This window comes from Monopterus albus, unplaced genomic scaffold (genome assembly GCF_001952655.1).
Source record: "Monopterus albus unplaced genomic scaffold, M_albus_1.0 scaffold19.1, whole genome shotgun sequence".
NCBI lineage: Eukaryota > Metazoa > Chordata > Actinopteri > Synbranchiformes > Synbranchidae > Monopterus > Monopterus albus.
The window spans coordinates 613,156-626,290 of record NW_018127899.1 but is presented as its reverse complement, the minus strand read 5'-3'; the positions used below and the strand labels follow the sequence as shown (position 1 = coordinate 626,290).

Here is a 13,135-nt window from a genome sequence, read left to right as displayed (position 1 = left end):
TAAGCGAGCTAGCATGTTAGCGTCAGTCTATAGAGCTTTATCTTTTACCGATGCGTCCTGTTGTTTTATTGAAAAAAGTTAACTCCATTAAAATCATTAAGAAACAAGCCTGTGATCTGAGCTGAATCGTGCATGCTGGGCCTCCTCCAGCTTCCATTTGTATTTCCCATTCATTTGGCTCTTATGGTTGTTTGGAGGTATTCATGAACATATAGCTGAGAGTATTTATTACTTGTACAAAGAAGCAAAGTCAGGAAATAATTAAGGGTAGCAGGCAAATGTTCTTGTTCTTCTGGTATTTTCGGCAGCTGCACTTTCCTGAGATCACCTGTCAATCACACAATGCAGCATTTCTTTCTTTAATTTCTCGTTGAAGTTTAACCTTCTCTCTGACACTAGCTTGTTTCACTTTGCAGTCATGACAGCTATCACTTCTTATGAAAAATTTCTTTTTTTATTGTGAACTGGTTCAGAGACACTCGATGTTTCATAATAGCCTTGACCTCTAGATCTCACAGGCAAAATATAAAAGGCTTCATGCAAAAGATACAGATCAAATCACTATTGTGTTCTTTGAGTTGGCAATGGATAGGAGTCATAAAAAGTCTTTTACTTCATGAAAATATTGCAAGTTTTTTTTTCCCCACTTAAACCCCGGGTCAGGTTAGAATGAATAGGAGTTTCAGTGGATTTGCCAATGTTCCTTATGACTGTCTTTTCTATTTATACTCCCATTTCTGTACAATCATCCTGGGTTCTGGCCTGTTGGTTACACCCTCATACTGTATGTACTTAGTGTACAAATCCTCACCCTTACAGCTTTGACTTTGTTGCTGCTGCTGTTCGTTAACTTCATTTCTACTACAGTGAAGTTATTGTCATAGATATTGAAGAGGCACTTCTTCTGGTTTGCTTTGCTTGTCTTTGCTCTGACAATCTCCAGCTCCTACACTAAGTTACATGGCCTCTTTTTTACACCACTATGACAGCAACACTACACAACGAAATTAGACAAAATCTTTCCTTTAGACAAGCTTTAAGCGGGTACAAGTTTGGTTTAGACATAAGCTATACAACAAAGGCAATTTGTGAGAAACTTCTGCTTATTTCTTGAAAGTTTTTATGAGTCAAAAAGTGAATCCATGTGAAACTGGAGCATATCTCATACACAAACAGTCCCACACCCACCAATCGCTGTGTGATTCTTTTGTTGTTATATGTTTTGTGCAGTCTCACAACTTTTTCTTATTCTTCTAGCGGTATCCAGCCGTGCAGAATGTGTTGGTTTTGCTAAGATAGTGTGCTGACTATGATTAAATTATATTTTGCCTTACCTGAAGTTGTAATGGGCTGAGTCCAGATGCTGCTGCAGCTGCCATTGTAGATGGAATGAACTGCATGGGGTAATTCTCACCTGTTGAAAAACCAAAACAGCACATACTGTAGAACGAGGTGGAGGCAAATAACTGCACAAGAACTAACCTGCTTTTTACCTTCAGCCAACCTCTATCTGTCTCCTTTTCTTTGTCGCACTCTCCAATCCCTTCCTTTTTGCTCTCATGCTTTTATTCATGCCAAATGAAACACGAAGGGTCACGAGTGTTTTATTCAAAGGTTGATATCACTTATGACAGTACACATAGGTGCTTGAGACCAAGGCGAGCAGAGGTCAAGTCCAGCGCTCCTTCATTGGGAAGCACTCATAAATTCATACACAAGTGCCGTGTATAACCCCTACTGTTTGTCTCTAAAAGGCTTTCCATGTCCCAGCCTTTGTTAAAAACAGACCAAAGTCAAAGGAGAGTGTGCAATAATGGCTTTTAAACCTTTTCTTCATTTCTACCTCACTCTGCAGCCTCGTGGGAGTGTATGCTCACGATTATTCAGTTTAAGTATGGAGGGTCGATGCTGTGCAGCATCAGGCGAGCACCTGGAGGAATCCATGGAAGAGAGGAATGTGTGAAGGACAAGGAGAGAGGAAGAAAGCAGGTGGTGCTGAGGATCCTGCAGTAAAAGACTGTGTACTTGAAGCCTGTGCTGATGTGTCTTCAAGCATTTTGTTGCGCTTGTTCACACAAAATCCTTGTGGGCTGCTAATGCATGCAACATGCACACCTTCTTCTGTGTTCTGTCAGTGTTTCTGGAAATGCATGTGATTGTCTATATCACATATGTGTGATGTGCGTACCAGGAGAACATGCTTCAGAGTGTACATACTGTATGTGCGTACGTTTGTGAGTGAGAAAGTGTGAAATCCCATGTTGCAGATGTGTTGTGCAACTGCCACGCTTTCAGCACGCCATAAAAGAGACATTCCAGTCCTCGCTGTGTCCACTGAATTGTTCCTGACATGAACAAGCCGGGCTTGTAAATCTCTCTGCTCATTTCCAGGACATTCCTCACCTGACACACCTCATTAACAAAGACTGGGATGCCAGTGCTTGTGATTGGGTGCATGTGTGTGTGTCTGGAGAGAGAGGCTGAAGGAGAGAGACCTGCTCTTTCTACTTCAGCTGCTGAGAAGTGTTATGAAACTTTTCCTTTAAAGACATGAATCTTTATCTAGAAAACATTTTTCCTTATCATTCACCAGTGTGTAATGTATCTTGGGCAGCAGCTCATTGTATGCTTGTGTGTATGTGCGCGTACCTGGCTTGTAGGACATGCCTGGTGGGAAGAGAAAGCCTTGCTGAGCAGCAGCAGCAGCTGCCAGAGACCGCTGGTCATGAGGAAACACTGGGATCATCAGAGGAGGCATGTGACCCTGGACCTGAGACACGGAGAGGTCGAGACAGACAAAGACATGGATGGAAGGTGAGAACAGGCCACATGTTTAAAGCCCTTACATGAAAGGTAACACACACAACTCTTCCTACAGTATCTACATGAATGCAGCATGCACAACACGCACAAAGACACACATCCAAATAAATAAAAATGACAGCAGAATCAAACTGTGAAGCAAAATTGAAAATCCAATGAAAAAAAATGAAGGAAAGAAAAAGCAAAGATTTTCATAAAGGAAAAAAGAGAAGAAGAAAAGAATGCAAACAATACAAACAAATAAAAGACAAATGAAAAGTAGGACAGAAAAAAGGGAAAGGAAAAGAAGGAACCAAAGGAGAGAAAAAGAACCAACAGTTAACAAAAATTACAATTACACACACACAAACTACTCCATCAAATGACAAGGAGGTGGTGCCCAGAACAAAGCACGCTATAAAAGAATGCAATGACAAGTTGCGTTGAAGAGATGGAGCTAAAGAACAGAGACAAAAGAATAAACGATGTACATTCTTGAGAGACAAGTGTAAAATGAAAAACAAAATGCCTTTAAAACAACAATGAGGCTATCAGCTGCCTTTCATGGCAGCCTGAAAGACTTAACAACTGCGGCTTCGACCGAGTTAAGGTGCTGAGGGCTTGAACCGAAGCGAGCATGTCAAAGACGAGCCTGCGGGAATCTGTCGAGGCTGGCTGTCCCGGCCGCTGGACAGTCTCCCTCTCTTCTCTTCAATCTCTGCCTTCACCCCACCCTTCTCTTTGTTCAGATTTGTGTAGTAACTGTAGTAAAGTTGTTTGTCTCCTCTGCCCTAGTGTCCCTGTCTTTTTTTTTCTCTTCTCACTTGTTAAGTTCCTTCTGAGACTTGAGGAAATGTTTCAGCGTTTCAAACACGTTGCATTGAAATGAAATGCAAAGTGCTTTGGTTATTTGGGTTGTAGAGCAAACACAATGTCAGCATCAACTCATCTATGATAAAAAAGGCTTCATCAATATTTCCATTACTTTTTTACTGATCTTATCTTTTATCAGTTATATTTCATGCTTGCAGATAAAAAAATTCTGGGAGGTTGTGGTGTCATTTTTATAAAATTCAAAATACATACATGCTTCTTTACTGACAAAACCTTCACCTATAAAATTAGTTAGAGGGAAATTTATTCAGTTGTTCCATTTTATAACTGTTTGGTAACTTCCACTGCCTATCACTTCCTTCTCTTCTCCCATTTTCTGTCCTTGTTTCTTGAGGTTTCTTGTTTTTATTTGCCTTTTGTTTTCCCTGCATTCTCACAGTCACTCTCTTTTTCTCTCCTTTCTTTTTTCTTTTGTTACTGTGTTGAACGCTTGTTGCCACCTCCCTCCTTCTCTTTCCATTTCCATCTTCCATTCAGTGCCATCTACCTCCATTCATCTCCTTTAACCACACTCCCCACCTCCCACTGTCCTCCCAGGACACTTCATCATTAGAGCCCAAATTTATGCAGTCAGCATGTTGTGTAGTTACAGTATTTCTCTGCATTTGTACTGCATGGTTACACTGCTGAATTGGTTGAATAAGACGAATGTCCTCTGGGACGATTACGGTGGTTGTGAGGGAGGGTTAAAGGGTTTGTGGTAGGGAAGCTCAAAGAGCATGACTAAATAGAGAGAGAGGGGAACAGGACCGTCTGTGAGTTGTGTGTGTGTGTTTGATGAAGGGCTGAAATGATTAAGATCAACAGAAAAGTTAATCAACACCAATTCTGATAATTAACTGTTTAAAGCTTCTCAAATATGAGGATTTACTGGTTTTCATTGCTTTGAATTATTGTAACACAATTTAAGAAAGACATCATCATCATGTTATAAAGCCAACTACATTTGCGCATGTTTAGCAAATCAAATGCTGGGCACTACAGTAAGTAACGTGATGCACTACACATGTTCGACACTTATTAACATAACTGGTGTTTTTGTGTAGTCACACTCTGAAATCAAATAAATTAAGGTAAATTTTTTTTGATGTGTGTGTGTGTGGTTGTGGTGGTGGTGGTGGTGGGGGTCAGTGTGTAGGTGCTGCCTGTTCTTATACTTCTGTCTGTATGAGGACTGAATGCAGCTTTAGACTGAGAGAGTCAGGACACGTTTGGTTGTCTTCACTCCATCAAAGGGCTGTTTGTGGCTTAAGACTTGGTTTTAAGGTCAAGGTTAAAATGAGGTTGTGTATTTGTGTGTGTGTGTGTGTGTGTGTGTGTGTGTACAGCATATGTCTCTGGCAACAAAAGGGCATTAGACATCTGTATTATCCACAGCTGGCTTTGTTCAGTAAGCGTGCAGCTACATGTGTTCATCACCTGACCAGCCCTTCAGACAATATCATTTAGGTCACACTTCTGACCCCACTCCCCCCCCCCAAAAAAAGGGTACCGTGGGGGGCATTCCCACACACACACACACACACACAAGCGAGGTCTTGTGACACACAGGAAAGAAAAAGAAAAGAGAAGAAAAACAGGTCTCTGTGTCTGATTGCCTAAAAAAAGAAGAAGAGAGATGTGGGGGGTGGGGGGGTTATAGAGTGGGACAAAATGCTCCCATTCATTGTATTCCTCTGGGAACACTGGGCCTGACTGGGGCTGCTTCACTAGCGCAAGCACACAAAGATCTCCTTTTACTGAGGGGAGGGGGGATGCTGGATGAATGGGTTGGGGAAGGTGGTGCTGTGGGGGCCCTGCTCCACTCAGCCCTTAAGAAAACACAAGGCCCCCTTCCTCTAACTGCCCACCAGACACATCGACATAGACACCTACATACAAGGACTTTGTGTACATGCACAGACTCACACTCAGAATTAATGGTCCTTTTGTGTACGGGCGGCAGGGTTAGAGGGCAATGAGTACGTAGGTGGTACGTCTGTATGTTGATGTGTTTGAGAAGGAGAGAAGGGAACGAAAGAAACGCTGTCGTCTGATTGTGCAGATGGCAGGTATGCACACGTGGACGTGAGCGAGTGTGTCCATCCATTCACTAGAAGTAACAATCGGCAAATTCATAAAGGCAAATGGTGTTTTGTTGCCCTCTGTAACCGATTCATTAGTACCTTGCTCACTGAAAATAGAAAAAAATCTAAAAGGTATATAAAATTCCAGTTAGGACAAATATATTACGCAGCTACTCTTTTTGACACACAGGTAATCTCTGCACAGAAACGTATCAGTGATGACAACCTGGCACCACAGATGTCGACTAAACATCACCGGTTGTCAGAGATTTTTAGATATTCTGATTAGTCCTAGTCATCACTGCATCAATACTTCTATGTTTCCTGCTACTGTCACCCAAATCTTACATTTGTTGAAGTTTAAATGTTACACAGCAAGTAGAAATCAGAAGAAAAAATGTTTGTAGCTGCCATTTTGGGCTCTATGCTGACGCGACTTTCACTTCTATCCACCCTGTCACACTTCATGTTGGCTTAGAAATAACAATAATCAAAAACAGTGTATTTGTCAACTCCAGTGAAGAATATCTTTGGTAATTAATTACATATTGTGATGATATTTGATATTAGTGCTGATCCCAATGATACAACATAATGTGAGAGGGACACTGGTGCTGTCAACACACTGTAACTCAGAGTTAACCAAGTGTGAAGCTCTGCAACAGCTGTAGCTGGTTTTAGTCGATGCGGGATCTCCTGTCATTAAGAGCCAGCGCCAGAATTGTCAGACAAATTTAAGGTAAGAAAAGAGATGGTTATTCATGACTAATTTACATACTGGCTGTATGACTGAGTCATGTCCTGCCTCTTCCGCATTCTGCTGAGGCCCCGAATAAACCAAACGAAATATTTCTAGTAGGTGAGAACGCGTCCGATGTGGACTGCTTCCTTTTGTGCACTATATGTGCGAAAAGGCAACTCTGGACAAAGTCTGGACTGGATTCCACGAACACTGTCCAGAGCTCATGTGTGAAAGCCTCATAAGTAACGATCCTTTGCCAACATCACAGCCACATCAACTGAATAAGTTAATGTTGGGGTTGAGTTGTTTTAGTTTGAGTGTCTCTCTACCCCCTAGTGGTCAGATTTTGCTTAATGCAGCTTTAAGAACACAATATACCTTCAAAAAGTGCACTGTTCAGTCCACCATCCTATTACACCCACATGAACACAATGAAGACACTAGAGGTGATTTTAACTTAAGCACACAGAATATGCTTACAGCATTTTTCTATAAGTCAACACAGGGTAATACACTAGACTGAGGGCCATTGTAAAGTCAAGAGTTAGCCATTCTCCATAGCTGGTGGGTCCAATTGACGTTATGGGCCTTCCATGGCTTTCCGAGTCATTGTGTCTGAAGCTGTATGTGCTGATGTAGGGGCCGTCTGTCTAACAGCCATTTGCCTGCTCCATTAGTTCTTATGCATGTATGTGTGTGTGTGTGTGTGTGTGTGTGTGTGTGTGTGTGTGTGTGTGTGTGTGTGTGTGTGTGTGGATTGTTGTGTTTGTGCCTGTTTGTCTTATTAGCAACCCCAGTTTTTCAGGCCTTCACCTTACGTCAACACTTTATTGACAAGGGGAAAGCTGGCTTTGGTTCAGACTAACAGTGACCAAACCAGGAAAATAAAGTAGTTTATCTGCTAAATGTTTGGGTTTGAGTCTGTCAGAACTCACAAATAAAATTCAGATTTTTCTTGACTACTGAAGACTACATTTGAAACTCATTATGCTGTCATGTACTGCCAGTTATGTGTCAAAAGCTCAGATTATGAATGTTGGTCAAAACTATAATTTGCTTTAATTAGTCACAACGTAAACAACAAAAACAGTTGCTTAATGCTGTTTCGGGTGCAACATACTGTAATTATGAAAGAGGCAGTTGGCCATCATTCACAGGAGTAAGTAAAACAACAAGATGAAGCTGAAAGGTAAAAACAATAAGAAAACAACCCATTCATAACTCAAGCAAGAACTCAAAGAAAAAAGAGGAGGAGGGCGGCAAAGGAGGACACAGAGGAGTTATAAACGAAGAACAGAGAGAGGGGGGAGGAGGAGGAGGAATGCGGCTTTGCAGTCATTAATTAGCCCGTTAGCTAGGGCCCGGGCGGTGCGGTTAGGGCCTGCGTCTTTGTGGGCCTGAAGGAAATGGGCCACATATGAGAGCCATTACAAGAACTGACTTAACAAAGACACATGCCTGTCAGCCGCCAGGCTGGGCTGGGTCGCTCTGCTTACAGCACACAAAGGGCCCACCACCGCTGTGTGTGAGTGAGCATGGGTGTGCGCCTATATGTGTGTTTGCATAAGTGCATGTGTGCTTTCTGTGAAGTGTGTTTTCTGTGTGTTTGTTTCGTATGAATATACAATATATGAACTACAAACATGTGCATTTATGCATTAATATAAACTGTCTCTAGTTTTTGTTAATATCAGATGTCTATAATATTGTTATGCATATGTATTTGAGCTTGCACGCATGTATCTACTGCTGTGTGCACGTATGTCTGTATGTGCGTAACCATATCTATCAGAGCGGGGCCTTCGGAAGCGTTTCTTTAACCTGTGGACATCCCCCGCTGCTTCTCCATACCATTTAAAACCACATGAGAGGAAACCTGGGTCACTTTGAACTATGCCCCCTCCTCACCTCACTGCGCCGCACTCGCTGACAAACACACCGACACCGGCCGCAGACGGAAAGGAAAGAAGGAGCAAGAAGAGACAGAAATGGAAGAATGGGCTGACAACAGCTGCCCAGCGGGCCTCCATTGTTTCTGGTCATAAGTCAAACACGGATAAGACTGTTTCTCATATAGTAACTCTGATCTATAAAAGTTTCAACATTTATGATCATGAGTCATAAAATTAATGCTAATTAATTGCTGAATGATGATGCAACATGTAGCATGTGTAAAACTGCACGTCAGGGAGTCGCAACTATTCTACTTCTTTAGCAAAAACTTATTTTTCCATCTGGACAACATATTTAGTGTTTCAAATTAGGATATGAACAACAACTGGCACTTCTAAAAAGTGGCTGCACCACACTGAGGCCTATTCTTTTCAGCTGAAACAGTAGCATTTGGTCAAGTCCTCAGAGTATTGGCCTGAGAGGAGCTCAGGTCTGGATTTGATAAGTAGAAACAGACTGGTGCTGTGCTGCCTGTGTGTGTAAGGCCAACACACATCCGACACAGCATAAACAGCCCGTACCCCAGTGACTAAGCCCTGGAGCTTAGCCATAATAGTTCTAAACCTCTGTTCAGTAGATAGACCATATGCTTCTTACTAAGCTGGGTTTGTTCGCCAAATGCTATTGTTTGAAAAATAACAAGAAGTTGCTGCACACACAGCTGTGATGCATATAATATTTAGCAAATTGTCAGTGAAAACAAATTCTTTGTTTTGGTCTCATATGTGCATTAATTTCTGCACCTCTAATAAACAGCATATTGAAGTAATTGTAGTCATTTTAAATTAAATTCAGCAAGTGTGAAACAAGAGATACAGTGGTAAGGGCTTCACCTGGATTTGTAGCAGATGCTTCTGAAGCTTTACATGATAACATGCTGTGTTCAAGAACTATTTGATGCATACCCCTTCATCCTCAAAACCAAACATGACACAGTATCCATGCTTCACAGTATGGAAGAGTAGGAGCTGGTTTTTATGGTCTCACACTCCCCTGGGGCTCAGAGGCCTAATGAGGTCTGATCTAAGCTTTATTAAGATCCAAGAGAGGGGCAAAAAAAAAAGAATAAGAAAAAGAGAAAACACAAGCTCTTGTTAACTACATCACACATCCTGAGCACAGGGAGACCCCAGCGCTCAGGACCAAACAGGGATAAAGGGAGTATGAGATGAGACTCAGCTGGTCACAGTGACAAGTGGATTTATATTATCTAACCAATAAAACCACTTAAAACAATGTTGATGAAATACAAGTTTCTAACCTCCCACCTGGCTACTGGCCACAGTGCACAAATCTACCAGCATAGGCTCACAGCTGTGGTCATTTCTTGGTGAGCATGTATGTAGCTTGGCAAGAAGGTGGCTTGGTGAAACAGATTGACAGAAAGAGAAAAGGGAAATTAAAAACTAATCTTTTTTTTATCTGCATGCATGTCTCTATAGACAAATAATGTATATTTATGTTCACATTCTTTCTTGTCACAGGCAAAATTTAGCAGATAAAGGTCACATTTCCAGTCACACGAGTTGATAACAACAGAAATGGAAGAAAATTGACACCTAAATAATCCAGACGAAGGACAAACGACCAGAAATTAACCGTGTCCTCAAAGAGATGGACATAGCAAATAAGAGACAATGGGGGAAAAGTGAGGGGGAGTCTACAAGTGCCCTGTCCTCTTCACCAAGTGAGGAATGAATGAAAGAAGTTGCTGTGTGAGTGGGTAGTTGTCTGGCTGCTTACCTGGATCTGTTGTTGGAGAATGTTGATCTTGTGCTGCTGCTGCAGGAGCTGCTGCTGTTGTCTGGCAATCTGCACACACACAGACACACAGACACACAAAGTGATAGAGACAAACTGATGATTAATAAAACAACAGCGTACATTATTTCTATATCATCTCTTCCAGTTGATGAGTGGGGCTCATAGAAAATCTGCATACAATAACAATTTAAAATCTTTGTGAAAATCAGCTATTCAAAGAAAGGGTGCACGCACACTGAATACCTCCACTAAAATGTTAAATTACTGCCTTTTCATTTTTTTGACAAACCTTGCTGGTCTGTGGTGAGGAGCATTAATTGTGACAAAATCATTTTTGGACTCCAACCAATATGCTTCTTTTAAAAACCAGAACCTGGCATGTGCTGCTGAAAACTGCCTATGCATTTAAAAGCAATACTCAAAAGCAGTACAGAGCAGTAAAACAGAGAGGAGGTACACTGGCAGTGAGTTACGTGTCTACTTGACCTCAGATTATTAAATCAATGGGCCTCAGCCCAGTAGCAAAGCCAAAGTAGCAAAGTGGAAAGTTTCTGAACATCTGTGAGACTGATGCGTTCACCAGGCCAATCAACAACAACCTGCATCCCACTGAACACCCCCCCACACACCTACTAACTCTCATCAGCAAGAGATCATAGTTGTTTCTTCTAATAAACAATAAAGTCAAATGTAGGGTGTCATCTAGTGATGGGCAGCTGGTACTGGACAGTCATGTTAGGTTATATGTTTAAAGGGGCAGCACGTCAACTATTTGGCTCTGCCCATTCTAAGCCAGAAAAGTAAAGCAGCTCTCTTTTTTTAAGGAATCATTTAGTATATTTATTCTGAAATGTAATTACAGGCTGCTGAATGGGAGGCGGCGCCCCATTTGCACACATGTCATATTTCATTAAAGGCACATTTCTCTGGGTTTGTCTGTAGGGCATTGTCCTATCAAGTCTCAACAGCCAAATGACTGGCTGATATTGGAATCTGTCTTTCTTTTCACCCTCTCCATCTTCGCTGTTCCTTTGTGAAGCTGTGAAAGGTGGAATGTGTTGTGATGGGAGGTGTGGACTTGTCCAAACAGAGCCCGTCATATGCCAACCTACAGTAATGTGTCGGCAAACAGCGAAAAACAAAGAGCAGCTCACCTAAATGCCGCCCTGCTTAGACTCTCTCTCACTTTCTGTCACACGCTATTTTTTCTGATCTCAGTGTGACACCTGAAGACACGCATTGGCAACTTTTGAAGCTGCACACAGACATACAGATACAAACTAATACACCTACACAAATTTTAATAAAACATTCAAAACTTGGGTGGAAGTTATTGTTATTACTTTCTGTTAGGATGACACAACAATCCAAAAATGCCAGGGGCATGAGTGTTCAGGAAATCGTACAGGTCATAAACAAAATCCCAGTTTAACCATCATATTTAAACCAAAGATTACCAACCTGGGAGGGGTCATGTGATAAATGTAAGGGGTTAGAAGATGACAACCACTGCAGGAAATGGTAAAAAAAACAAAAAAAAAACAAACCTAATTTGCTTTATTTAGCGGTGAAGCAAGTTGGTCTGTGGTCATTACAGTAAAAGACATACAGGGGATAAAAGGTTTAACATTTTCCTTTGTGCTTTTTCTCTAAATAAATTTGCTGGAAGTTTATCTAACCTGACTCATCTCAAGAGATCACTGAATCACAAAAAAAAAAAAAAAATCACATCCCCCAAACCTCTGCAATCAAGTTAGCAAGTAAGATGTTATTACCTGGAAGGAATGGGAGAAAGGAATTACAAACTATCATTGCTTCTTTTTGATATCTTCAGAACTTCAAATTATTATAAACTAACAAAAAGATTCTTTCACTCAACCATATCCAGCTACTTCAAGCTGTTGTACTGCACATACATCACCTACACTCTCCTTGTCTTTACACACCTACTGAAGTAGGTAACCCCAACACATACACATCTTCCAGCCAGTCCCTACCTGCTCCTGCTGCTGCCTGGCCAGCTCCATCTGTTGTCTCTGCTTCTCCAGCTGTGAGGCGGCCATCTTTTTCTGCTCATCGTGAGCAGCAAGGAGCTGCTCCCTCAGACTGATCAGTTGACCAATCATGGTAGAAAGCTGGCGCTCCTTCTCCTCCAGAGACTCTGGTGTACCTGGGCAGGACATTAGGACACTTTAACATTTTATGCATTAACAGGACAAGTAGACTGGCACTGGATGTTCAAAAAAGAGATAACTGATGAAAACGCAACATGGAATGAAAAGGATGGTTCACAGCCAGATGATGTGTTCAGTTCCTGCTCAATTTAGCACTACAAAGTCACACTTGTTTTGTTAATGAAACAAAAAGTGTATACACTTCACACTCAAACCGTTTTCAAGTACAAAACAACATTCAGAAATTTGGCGGAGGTTCATGATGGTCTTCATTGTGCAACTTTTGACAGGGTCATGACTGAAATAGGTTTTGTTCTCTTTAGCTTGATGTGCACTACAACTTAGGCATCCGTAGAAGGTCCACCTACTGGACCAAAGCTCCACTTGTGATTGGCCAGCACAAACTAAAACCATTTTAACACTCATTCTAAAGTTTCCATAAATCATCTAGCTTGTAGTTACTTCGTACTACTTATCTTCTGTCTTGTCTCTACATGCCATCAGTGTTTATCACTTAGTGTCTGCTCCCATGAACAATAAATTCGGTTTGACCTTAGCCATGAAAACAAGCTGTTACACGTTTTTGCTGGGTTTATGATTTAGACAATCTTTGGAGGTTTTAGTCAGGAAGAAGGGCCAACACCTTTGAGACTATTTTACATGAGACACTGCACAATAAATGGATTACACTAAAGGTACCACAACAAGTGGTGATAATAACACCAACATTTTCTGTTCAT

The 13,135-nt window shown here is 41.5% G+C and overlaps 1 protein-coding gene across 10 annotated transcripts in view; it reads right to left on the bottom strand.

Annotated features, from left to right (window-relative positions):
- LOC109956368 (transcription factor SOX-6-like) overlaps window positions 1–13,135 on the bottom strand; it is a 104,031-nt gene that overhangs the window by 30,204 nt on the left and 60,692 nt on the right. For all 10 annotated transcript variants that reach the window (XM_020593397.1, XM_020593389.1, XM_020593391.1 and 7 more), the window contains 4 exons: window positions 12,219–12,391; window positions 10,201–10,269; window positions 2,650–2,770; window positions 1,335–1,414 (listed from right to left, as the gene is read on the bottom strand). In XM_020593397.1, the coding sequence (XP_020449053.1) occupies window positions 1,335–1,414; window positions 2,650–2,770; window positions 10,201–10,269; window positions 12,219–12,391 (443 nt within the window). The remainder of the gene's footprint in view (window positions 1–1,334; window positions 1,415–2,649; window positions 2,771–10,200; window positions 10,270–12,218; window positions 12,392–13,135) is intronic.